Here is a 12494-nt window from a genome sequence, read left to right on the forward strand (position 1 = left end):
TGATTAGACCCACTTCCTCCTGTCCTGTGGGTAGTTTACCCTGGACTCCAAGGCCGGTGGTGCATGCTGGGCACTGGAGAAGCAGAGGTGCCCCCTGGAAGCCAGCGGGATCCTGATGTCGGCGGGATCTCTGTCTCGCACAGTCCCACAGGCTGAATGTTCTGACCTTAAGACCATTGACTAGAAATGGAGAAGTCCCAGGAAGGTCCAGGATGGCCTTGCCAAGGACTGCACAGCTGGGGCCATTGTCTCTGCAGCTGACTTGGTGGCTTACAGAAATGGGTGCTCCCCTCTCTTCCCAGCTCTGCGGCCGTGACATCATGTTGGTCTGTGGGGGGAGTATTTACACCCCAGAAACCGACAAGTTGTCAATTGTGGGTTTGTAAAAACCTACAAAGCAAGGTTTTTATTTCCTTTGGAAACAGTGACACATGAGAGCATCCTTCCTTCCTTCCTTCTTCCTTCTCTCCGTCCGTCCGTCCCTCCTCTCCATCTTTCCTTCCTCCACCCCTCCTCCCCTCCCTTTTTTCTTCCTTCCTTCATTCCAGCTTCCTAGCACACCACCGCCTATAGGCCTGTTTCTTTGGCTTATGAATGAGGGACATGGATCTCCATGGGACTTTATAACTATCATCGTGAGAGTCCCAGAGCTGACTGGGGGGGTCTCTGAGGCCCCTTCGATGTGGGGGAGGGGACAGCTGCAACCCCTGAGGACCCTCCTGACTTCACTTATAGCAGATCAGCTTTTCGCCATTTACAAATCAGTGTTTCCCGTAAGCTTTTGTTTGAACAAAACTTTTAAAACATTTGTAAACTACAGATGCCTCCAAGAGTTCCTCAGCTCTGACAGTCAGAGCCAGTGGTCCTAATTCCCGCCACACTGCCTGGAGTCAGGGCTGAGGCTAGGACTAGGGTCAGGCCAGCAGATCTCAGGCACACAATTTAGGAGGAGTCAAGAGCCCAGCAATTAAGATAAACCAATGCAAAGTTTTGTTTGGTTTGGTTTTTTATAAAGGCAAAAAAAAAAAAAAAATCCACGATGAACAAAAATTTGATGCCTGGATCAGTATTCCTGGTGTCTCCTGGGGCCTCAGACCCCCATACGGCTCACATGGCACAGCTCAAGGGACGCTGTAGGCATCCAAGTGCCCGCGTCCATTCGGGCCTCACTACGGCTATGACGTCACCCAAGCTGTCAGCACAGGACGACGCAGGAGGAAGGGAAGGCTGGGTGTGTGCGGAGGGTCAGCACCCTGCCAGGAGCACTGGGGATGCTCAGCACCTGTTCATTTCCTTCCTTCTTGAGCTTCCTGCCAGCTCCCCTCCCAGCAGCAGCTGGGAAGCAGGCAGGTGGCACTTCTCCACCTTGGTTTGCCCCTTAGAATCACCTGGGCGGATTTTACCCCTCTCCCCAGTGCCCAGATCCCACAACCCGGAGCATTTCTTTATCTATTATTTTATTTTATTTTATTTGTTTGGGGGTTCCTGGGTGGCTCAGTCATTGAGCACCTGCCTTCGGCTCAGGTCATGATCCTGGGGACTTGGGATCGAGCCCCACATAGAGCTCCCAGCTCAGCAGGAAGCCTGCCTTCTCTCCTCCCAATCTCCCTGCTTGTGTTCCCTCTCTTGCTGTCTCTCTCTCTCTCCCTCATTCTGTCAAATAAATAAAAAAATCTTAGAGCAAAATAAAGTAAAATTTTGTTTTTAAGTAACTCTATACCCAATGTGGGACTCGAACTCACAACCCCGAGATCAAGCGTCACATGCTCTACCAACTGAGCCAGTCAGGCGCCCCCACGCTGGAGCATTCAAATCAGAATTTCTGGGGGTGGACCCAGACCTCAGAACTTTTTAAAGCCCCCGCCCACCCCACCCCACCCCTGGTGATTACAGTGTGCAGTCAAGGTCAAGAACCACCGCTCCAGAGACGCCGTAATTATATAGGCCTTGAAGCCTTTATCATCTGCCAACAGACAAGGAATTCGTATCCGTGCAGAGCCTGCCACAGAGCTCAGGAAGGGAGCCGGGCAGCCCCACGCCCGCCATCCAGCTGCCGCAGGAAAACCACCAGGGCTCAGTACTCCTTATCACAGCCACCAGATGATGAGACCAGGGCTGTCCGTGCCTACAAGGGCCATTTGGACCTCAGAAAGAGGCCTGCCTTCCGAGAAGTCAGGGGCCAAGGATGCCTCCTGAGCCCAACAGCTCTGTTCTAGGACTGAGTTTTGCTCCAAAGAGTCAAAGGGGGAAGGAGTAAAGGTAAGTCCTTTCCAAACGGGAGTCACTTTGGGAAGGTGGCCGTCTGCTGGTGGAGAGGGCGTCCCCTGCCTGGTGGTGTTCCCCTGGGAGACAAGCACCCAGTGAGGGGGAAAGGGATGGAGGAGGAAAGCCGGTGTGATGGAGGAGGAGGAAGCAGGAGGAGGGAGGGGGGGAGGAAAAGAAAGAGGGGGTGGAAGGAAGGCAAATAGAAAAACAGCGGATGAGGGAATAAAAGGCAGGCCAGAGTTCAGTAATTAAGTATATTTATCGGACCCTCGCTACTCTGAGTGCGGTCCAGGGACCAGCAGGATCAGCATCGCCTGAGAGCTCCCTAGAAATGCTTATGCCTCAAATTAATACAAAGTTGCATGTCAATTATATTTCAATTTTTTAAAAAACATTGAGAATGATGGGGTGCCTGGGTGGCTCAGTTGGTTAAGTGACTGCCTTCAGCTCAGGTCATGATCCTGGAGTCTTAGGATCGAGTCCTGCATCGGGCTCCCTGCTCGGCAGGGAGTCTGCTTCTCCCTCTGACCCTCCCCCTTCTCATGCTCTCTCCCTCTCTCTCTCATTCACTCTCTCTCAAAAAAATAGATAAAATCTTGGGGCACCTGGGTGGCTCAGTGGGTTAAAGCCTCTGCCTTCAGCTTAGGTCATGATCTCAGGGTCCTGGGATCGAGCCCCACGTCAGGCTCTCTGCTTAGCGGGGAGCCTGCTTCCCCCTCTCTCTGCCTCCTTCTCTGCCTACTTCTGATCTATCTCTATGTGTCAAATAAATAAATAAAATCTTTAAAAAAATTTTGAAAATCACATGCAGGCTCCCAGGCCCCACCATAGACCTACAGAATTTGGCTTTTAATAACAAACTATCCAAGTGACTGGCATGCACATTAACATTTGGAAAATACTTTATTGAACAATCAGTGTGGGAGCTCCTGGGCGGCTCAGTGGGTTAAAGCCTCTGCCTTTGGCTCTGGTCATGATCCCAGGGTCCTGGGATGGAGCCCTGAGTTGGGCTCTCTGCTCAGCAGGGAGCCTGCTTCCTCCTCTCTCTCTCTGCCTGTCTCTCTGCCTAATTGTGATCGCTGTCTGCCAAATAAATAAAATCTTAAAAAAAAAAAAAAAGGATCAGTGTGTCCTAACCCTAACTAAATACATTATCATCATCATGCTAAGAACATCAATACAGATACCAAGGCCCAGACCCTACCTCAGATCAATTACATCAGAACTCTGAGGGTTTGGGCCTGAGCAGCCTGTTTCTATAACAGCTCCCAAGGTGATCCTAACATATGGCCAGAGTCTGGACAGAGCTATAGGCAGCTCGTGACACATTACGAGAGGCTAGATATGGTCAAAACAGACCCTCTGAGCTCAGGGCCTCAGCTTGTCATGTATTCAACAGAAGCCAGATTCAGACTGGCCAAGCACAGCCCTGCCATTTTCCCCACAGAGTTCCCTCTTTCCTGATCCCATGTGGAGGGCGCTCCTCTGGAGAGACAGCCCTTACCTGCCGGTGCTCAGCCCAGCTGCCCAAGGGCTAGAGAGACCTGACTCGTTTTCCCATGCATTTCCCAGCCTCTGCGCACAGAGACCCCAGGGCTGGCGGCACCCAGCCCAAGCATCTGCTAAAGGTCCCCCAGGGTCAGAGGGACCTAAAAACCAAGACTTTGGGGTCTGGCCCCATTGTCCAGAGTCTGTGGTCAAAGAAAGGTACAACATCAAATGCCAGCTTCAAAAGGGTCTTCCAGAACTTCTACAACCCAAGTGGACAATGGATGGCCTGCAGAAGTTTCCTTTAGCCTCAACAGAAAACTTCAAGTTGAAAGATGGTTGTCAACATCTTCAGTCAGGAGATTTCACATTTTGAGGACTTCCAGATTTCTGTTGAAACTCTGTAGATCTGGCCACAGTTAGCTGGATACTTACTAGATGTCCCTTTAGACAGGCGGCCTTGGACCCCCCTCCCCATACCGGTCTTACCTACTTTCCTCCACGCACTACCTGCCCAGCCCCTGAAAGTGTTGACCTTGAGCCCCGGAATTCGAATCCAACTCTTTTCCCTCAAGGAAAAGCTACGGACCTGACAAGAGGGGAGCCCAAGCCATCCTGCCTCCAGGTCCTGCCTTTTGTGGCGCTTTGCCAGGAGCTCCAGGCCACCTCCCGCTCATCTCAGAGCAGCGGGCACTGGTGGGAATCTGGGGTTTACAAAAAGGCCAGCTTTCGTGAGATGCAAGAATTCAGTTTAATTGGATGTGGTATTCTATCCGTCTCCCCGCCTCTTCCTCACCCACCTGTCCCCAAAGGGAGGGCCAGTCAGCGGCCATTCGGACAGGAAACCCGTTCTCTGGTCACAGAGAAAAGTCAGAGGCGGGGCCCAGGTAGTCAGAGGCCTTGACTGTGTGTGGAGCAGGGAGGGGGCTGCAGCAGAGCCTTGCTCTGGCAGACGTGAACAACATCGGTATTTGGGGCAAGTGCTCAGTTCCAGCTCCCCTTGGTTCTTTGGGAACCTCTTCCTTTTGCCAGGAGGAAGCCAATTTGGCAGGCCAGAGAAGATCCACCGAAGACTGTGTCAAGCTGGAGCAGCAGGTCTGGAAGGAGACAGAGGCCAGGCCTGGGGACAGGGAAGTCCCGGGGAAAGCAAGGACCCACAGGCACCAAGTGGTGTGTGGCCTCCCTGCCCCTCAGAATCACAGTTTCCAGGGCCCTGGTTCTGGCAGCCTCCTGCCCACGTGGGCTGCCAAATACTGAGCCACCCACGGGATGCGGTGGCCCCTCCGGAAGGTGGGTAATGAGCAGAAGTGACCACAGTGACTGGCTGCTGTGCTCTTCCTGAATGGGAGACACAAAGATCTAGCTGGAGGCCAGGGCCCAGGCAATCCTTCCGTGTCTATCACAAGCGCCTCTGGGCCTTCCCAGCTCCGGAGACTCCAGGGGAAGTCTGGGGGTCAAGGCTGAAGGATGCGAGTGTGCCTGGGCTGCGGTCCTGTGCGGTCCATCCTGCAGGTGTGCTCTGGAGCCCAGAGCCATGGCTCAGCATCAGGCCTCTAGACGGGGAATCTGCTGTTGGCCGCCTTCTCGCTGGAGTCTGAGCTCAGCAGCCCCTTACATCCGCGGGGAGGCCCGCGGAAGCCAGCATGGACAGGTGCATGGCGAGGTAAACAAGAGAGGCTCTGTCCACTCCTCATTTCTGCTCAGGAAACCACTGGAGTCAGTAGATATGGACGCCCAGTCTCCAGGGGACAGCTCAAGACAAGGACAAATGCAGGAGCCCAGCTCAGTAGCAGCTGGGGCGGAGCGGAGGGGCGCAGAGCTGCCCACAGGGAGTCATCTGTCGTACACGAAACGGACATTCTCTGAATGAACGTCCCAAAAATCCTGGGTGGGGCAGCTGGTGGCCAGGGTCCTCCCTGAGCTTGTGTGAGGGCCCTACAACACCGGGATCCATTTGTTGTCCTCGTTGTAGAGAAAGGACTGCTTTCCAGGGAATTCCGGCCTGTACGTGGCTGTGAGGCAAGAGAGGGAGAGAGAATTAAAATTAAAATTAGAATTAAAAATGCAAAGCCCAGCTGCTCCAGCCCCTGGCAATGCTGGGGTAGCCCTGTCCTGCCCCTGTGTCTCACACATGGGGAGGCGGAGAGGGGAAGGGCCTGGCCTGGCTGATGCTGGACTTGAACTCTGGCTTTTGGCCTTCTTTAACTCCCTGCAACTTCTTTAACAGAAGAAAAATTCACCAAAGAGTTTTCTATCAGATTTGAAAAAACAATGGAGTAAAGCAATACTTTTAAAGAAGCCAGGTGTCAACGTGGTGGGGTTTTGTTTTCATTTCGTTCAGAAATTTCCAGAAGAGGGTGCCTGGCTGGCTTAGTTGACAGAGCCTTTGAGTCTGGATCTCTGGGTGGTGAGTTCAAGCTCCACACTGGGTGTGGAGCCTACTTAAAAAAAGAAAGAAATTTCCAGAAAAGTAAAAGCCATGATGACTGCAGCCACGTTTTCTCTAGATCAGCGGCCAGGACCACACCGGGGTGAATGGAAACTCCCAAAAGGATGCTGATTTGGTTATTGGGGGTCCAAGCCCCCGGGAGCACCAGGCAGCCCACCGGAAGCAAGAAGGCAGATGTTTGTGTGGGGCTTACTCCCAGCACCCCCTCCCAGGGAAGCCCACGCTGCCGGTGATCCTGGCAGCAGGAAGTGGCCTGCGCCCAGGTGCCAGGTGTCCCACACCGTGTGCTGCAGGGAGGAGACCCCCAGGAAAAGCTTCTAGAGGCCTGGGCCACACACGTGCAGTCAAGGATCCTCGCTGGGCCCCGGGCCTCCTGGAGCCCACTGTGCATATGGAGCTAAGCTCTGCCTGAGCTGACCAGTGACCCCCAGGTCCAACCTCTGCAGTCTTCTTGACTCGATTATCCTTTGTTTCTACATTTCCGAAGCTCTAAGATCTGCTTTCCCTGTCCTGTCCACCCGATGTTCTACGCACTCGTATGCCTGAAGGGGAGGGTATATCTCCCCTACCAGACTGACATCCCTGGTCGTAAGCACCGAGCTAGGTGACCTCTGTCTCCTCATGGTGGGAGCCTCACCAGTCCTCACTGAAAGACTGACTTACACAGACCTGCAGTCCCTTCAGCTCTGCCTTCCTTCTCTCAGGCTGCCAGCCAGCTAGCACACCTGTCTGTCCCCAGGTCCTCCAGCTCTGGCTGACATCAGGGGGTGGCAAGTGGCTGAAGGGCTCTAGGAGAACTATGAAGAGGTCAGGGAGTACAGAGACCAGCCGCTGGAGAAGGTCCCTCACACTGTTAACTTTCAAGAGGTGACAGGGTCCCCCCAAGTCAGCCATCTGGAAAGGGCACAGACCTAGATACCTCCTGGGAACGGTCCCAGGGAATAGTCCCTGGCGTGCCTTGTCACAACACGGCACAGAGGGCACGGAGGGGAAATAGCCCATGGCTCTGTCTGCCCCTCCCTCACTGTGGCTCAGTGCACACCTTGCTCTCCAGGCCTTCCCCAGTTGTCAAGCGATTCGGCCAGACCAGGCCAGGGGGCTAAGCATTTCTAAGAGCACGCAAATGTTGGACAATCTCATAAAAGCTATGGCCCCTTTCTCCAGAAATTAGTGTCTTCATGCTCCCAGTCTGCAGGTAATTTCAGGGTCACAGACCCCTCTAGAGCCCATCTCTGAGCCTCTGGGACATCCATGGTCATTGGTTATGAATCTCTGGCCTGGATTAACTCTAACACACCTTCCACCTTAAAAAGAACAAAAACAGGAGTGCCTGGGTGGCTCAGTGGGTTAAAGCCTCTGCCTTCAGCTCGGGTCATGGTCTCAGGGTCCTGGGATCGAGCCATGCATTGGGCTCTCTGCTCAGTGGAGAGCCTGCTTTCTCCTCTCTCTCTCTCTCTGCCTGTCTCTGAGATCTCTGTCAAATGAATAAAATTTTTGAAAAAAAAAAAAAAAGAAACAAAAAAACTTCTTTCATACTCCAAAAGCACAAGCTACAAGGTCTTCCAGATGGACTCAAGCCTCTGTAACCTGTTTGGCAAACAGCCCATAAATCAGTGACATTTGATGGCCCAGGAATGACAATTCCAGATTTGGTTTTTATAGCATTTGAAACACTCCTCTGACCTGGGCCTGGCAGGCCTGACTGGGACGGGGCCGCTGTCCACCGGCTGGTGTTGGACACAAACGCAGCACTGGAGATGAAGTGTCTGGGGGGCCCTGCGTAGTCCACGATCTCATACTGCCCAGGGCCCGGGAGGGGCGGCTTCGGGGGCAGGGGCAAAGGCTGTGCAGAGAAGTTCAGGATGGGGTTTCTCCTTCAGAAAAAAAAAAAGACAAAATGTAAAGCTAGCACTCAAATAGTCTATTGGGGAAATGCTTGTTTTTAGGCCAAGCCAAGACCTGGCCCACACCAACATATCCGCATGGGGAGAGCACAGGCACCAGAAGGCCCAGGCGGAGCAAGTTTCTGGGGCTCATGAGCTGGGGGCCCCCGGACCTCACTTTTCTCTTCTGCACAATGGTGGTTTCATGGCACCAGCCCTAGGGAGCAAGGACGTCCCTCAAACAGTGGGCAGGGCAGGGCCCAGCACAGAGCGAGAACACAGAAGGCGCATTGGAGGTGCTGCTGCTGAATGGATCAGGAAGTGGGACGAAGCCTCCTGAATTCCAGGGATCTGCCCTTCCATGACGAGCAGATCTCAAGAGACCTGGGTCAGCATGGACGTTTCAGGATCTTACTATATCTTCCCAGCAAAGCAGGATATGGGAGTGAACAAATACTTGGTTGGAAATCAAGAGCCTTCTGCCTCGTGCTTACCAGTCACACTGGAATTGTTCCTTTCTGAGTTTATGACCCTTGCCCTTCAGGAAAAGGAGTCTTTTAGGTCCATCATTGAGAGAGTACATGAAAGGTGAATGGGGGGCGCGTGGGTGGCTCAGTGCATTAAGCCTCTGCCTTCAGCTCAGGTCATGATCTCAGGGTCCTGGGATAGAGCCCCACATCGGGATCTCTGCTCAGCAGGGAGCCTGGTTTCCACCCCCCCACTCCCCCCCACCTGCCTCTCTGCCTACTTGTGATCTCTGTCAAATAAATAAATAAAATTAAAAAAAAAAAAAAAAAAAAAAGAAAGGTGAAAGGAACGGCGCCTGAGCCCTAATTCTGTCATGAATTCGCTCTGGGCCTCAGTCTCCCCATCTACGAAATGAGGAGATTGGACACGATAACCTCTAACCTTCCAGCTACAATCATCCACCAGAGGTCTGCCAGTTGCCCAGGGAATTCTGGGATTGTTCGGGGAATCACAACCCTCTCCCTGCCATGCGATGGAAGGGCTGCCCACTCCCACCTTTCACCTGAGGCTTCGTCTAAGGTCTTTCACCAAAAGAGAAGGGAAAGTCCTCACAGCACTGAACAGCCACCAGAGACTCACCCCAGCTGGAAGGCCGCCCACCCAAACAGAGGAGGGGACCGGGATTCCCGGTCACTGCTACCCTGCTGCCCTTTGGCCAACACCTTTGGAAGTGAGGGCGTTTTTAAACTCAGAGACCTCAAGGGGACCCAGTGATGTCTTATCCAGCCTCCTCATTGTGCTAAAGAAATTGGTGCCCAGAGAGAGAGAAAGCGAGCCGCAACCCCCCCACCCCACCCCAAGTCACGGAGCCCATCGGTAGTAACGCCAGCACTGAACTCAACTCTCAAGGGGCTAGCAGTTTGGGGAAAGCATCACGGCAGAGGGGAAATGGCAGAGGGGAATCTTGGAGATTTAGAGCCACAGACCTGCATCTGAATTCCAGGAATTCCATTTACTGGCTGTGAGACCTCAGACCAGTCCCTTGACCTCTCTGTGCCCGCAGCAAGGAGGAATGGCACCCTCTCTCTATAAGGCACTTGGTGAGTGGAGCCCACAGTAAATGCTCAATAAAAGCAGATGTTGTGGGGGCGCCTGTGTGGCTCAGTCATTTGGGTGTCTGCCTTGGGCTTGGGTCGTGATCCCAGAGTCCTAGGATCGAGTTCCCCATCGGGCTCCCTGCTTGGCGGGGAGTCTGCTTCTCCCTGTTCCTCTGCCTCTCCCCATACCAGTCATGCTCTCTTTCTTTCCCTCTCTCAAATAAATAAATAAAACCTTCAAAAACTAAAAAAAAAAAAAAAAATTAAAATAAAAAAGCAGATGTTGTTAGTGGGATGATCAGAGCAAGCCTTTGCCAGCTGCTTGGTCTCAGGGGAGCAACGGAGCCTCAGGAAGAGAGGCTGGGGGCCCCCTTGCATAGAGTCACCCTGAAGCAGGCTGGCCGCTCCCACTGCCAGGCTGTTGGAAGTCATCGTGAATTGACTTGGGGCTCGCGTCTCACGCAGAACAGCTGGCTGGGATGCTTGTGCTTAGAACAAAGGTGCCCACAGGAAAAGGAGAATAAAACCATGCCTCTTTCTTCCCCTCCAGCCGACATGGAAGAACAGGTTATAGTGTGTGATCAACCACCTCTCCCCTCAGAAATGAAAGCGGGCTTCGCCTTGTTCTGGCTTGTGTCACCCCTTCAAAGCACCCCCAGAAATTTGATGAGTGTGGGACCGGCATCACTGAGAGACAGGCTTGAGTCCTAAAAGCTGGAGCCGGAGTGAGCCAACCACCGCATGAGGTCACCCCAGCGGTCTAGGTCATCCGTAGGCCCCATTCATCGAGACGGCCATGAGGTGTCTACTGTCCTAACCGGGAATAGCCTGCAGGAGGCGGGGCTGGTGTCTCATCAGAATTTTTTTTTTTTAAGATTTTATTTATTTGGCAGACAGAGATCACAAGTAGGCAGGGAGGCAGGCAGAGAGAGAGGAGGAAGCAGGCTCCCTGCTGAGCAGAGAGCCCAATGTGGGTCTCGATCCCAGGATCCTGAGATCATGACCTGAGCTGAAGGCAGAGGCTTAACCCTCTGAGCCACCCAGGCGCCCCTCTCACCAGAATTCTTGGCAGGAGGGTCTAGAGAGGTCCCTTGCCCTCCACCCCAACAACAGTCCCAGCGCCGGCAGCTCAGCTCTCTGGATCTTTAAAGAGTGCCAGCCACGTGTGCAGCCGTGTGCCAGGCACTCTGAGGAGTCCAGACTGTTCTGTGCTGAGACACAGACCCTGTATGTTCCCAAGGGTTTGGCAATCCCCTGCTAGTGACAGTCCTGGCTGGTGACAACTTAAGAAGGTATAGGTTTTGCTCCCAGACAAACTTGGGTTTGAATCCACACTTCCCCATCACTAGCTCTGTGACCTTAGAGAAGTCTCAGCCTCCCTGAGGCTCAGTTCCTTCTTCTGTGACATGGGGCATAAGAATACCTTCTGTCCAGGATTCTTATGAATATTAACTAGTACTTCACTTGTATTATTTTTTTAAAGCATGAAATATTAGAATAGAGATAAAAACATTGCACTGGGTTGGAGGGGCAGAAATTCCAATTAAGTGAATCCCGAATTCTACCCTAGATGAGCTAACATTTGCCCTGAAAGGTAAGCAGGAATTCTTCAGGTAGAAAAGGGGGCATTTACCACAGAGGAAACAGCAGGGACAAGATCATGCTTGAGGCATGAGCTGTAGCTGTATGTGGCAGGAATTGGAATAAGGGGGCAGAGGCCACTGAGTCTCCTAGATGGCCTTCAGCTCTCATGCACCCATGATTTCTAGAATGTTCACCTGTTTCTGACCATCCATCCTCACAGACCCCGATGAGAAGCTAGAGGAATAGCTCCTATTTATGGCCTCTCAATTCAGCCTAACCCCCGACGCCCCTTGCTCCCATTTGACCTTCCAGAAACCCCCAACACAACACTGTTCGACCATTCCTTGACTTTGCCTGTGCTGTTCCTTCTGCCAGGATCTCCTCCTTTCCCTGCAAACTCTGATCATTCTTCACATCTCACATCCTTCAGGGAAACTTCTGTGGCTACTGCCCTCCCCATTCCCCACCGCCCTTCCTGGGGCTCCACAGATCAGCATGGGTCCTGGAGCCAGCTGGACCTGCATACCATGCCTTGCTCCACCACCCTCATCTGTACTTTATGTAGCTGTACTGCCCTGCAGGGGAGCTGGGAGCATGATGCTAGGTGGCATCCATAAAAGTTCTTAGCTCAGCACGGCTGGGCCCTCGATATGTTCTAGCCCTTCTTTTCGCTGCGCATAACATGCTAGGTTTTCTAATGCTCTGTACATGCCTAGCTCTTTAAGACAGGGGACTGCGTCTTACTCATCTTTGAGGACCCGTCCCTATTCCCCAGAACATTTACTGAACTGCAGAGAAAAGCGGAGGGGTTGCCGCAAGTTGGGGAGTCCAGACACCTGAACTCCACCTGACAGCTTTATCATCGTTCAGGGCTGCTCCCTCCATGGTGAAGTGGGGCTGGGCAGATCACAAATGTCTGGCTGCATCAGACTAGGGCAACCCTCAGTGCATGGTGACCGGGGCTTTTATGAGCCTCATTGCTTAGTTATAAACGCCAACCTGGTCCTGCCTCGTAGAAGGAAAATATCTATCAAAGGCTCTGAGTTGGCCACAACTTGGATTAAGTACGTTTGCAGCTCCCAATGTGAGCTGTTTGCAAATCACCCGAGAATAATGAATGTCTCAGGAGGACCCAGCAGGTCACTCGGGGAAGGCATCCGAGACCCTCAGGACACTCCCAGGCATTGATTCACTCTGCCTCAGGGATTCCCAGGGTCGGGAGGGATAAAGGGGCAATTTTTTCTCATCATTAAAGGGCAG

At 52.8% G+C, this 12494-nt stretch overlaps 1 protein-coding gene across 5 annotated transcripts in view; it reads right to left on the reverse strand.

The window, feature by feature from the left end:
- Positions 1–4485: 4485 nt before the first annotated feature.
- STPG1 (sperm tail PG-rich repeat containing 1) overlaps positions 4486–12494 on the reverse strand; it is a 51068-nt gene continuing 43059 nt past the window's right edge. For all 5 annotated transcript variants that reach the window (XM_082684693.1, XM_082684696.1, XM_082684695.1 and 2 more), the window contains 2 exons: positions 7886–8076; positions 4486–5765 (listed from right to left, as the gene is read on the reverse strand). In XM_082684693.1, the coding sequence (XP_082540819.1) occupies positions 5689–5765; positions 7886–8076 (268 nt within the window). In that variant the 3' untranslated portion in view covers positions 4486–5688. The remainder of the gene's footprint in view (positions 5766–7885; positions 8077–12494) is intronic.

The sequence above is a fragment of the Mustela nivalis genome (assembly GCF_964662115.1).
Source record: "Mustela nivalis genome assembly, chromosome: 10".
NCBI classification, from domain to species: Eukaryota; Metazoa; Chordata; class Mammalia; order Carnivora; family Mustelidae; genus Mustela; species Mustela nivalis.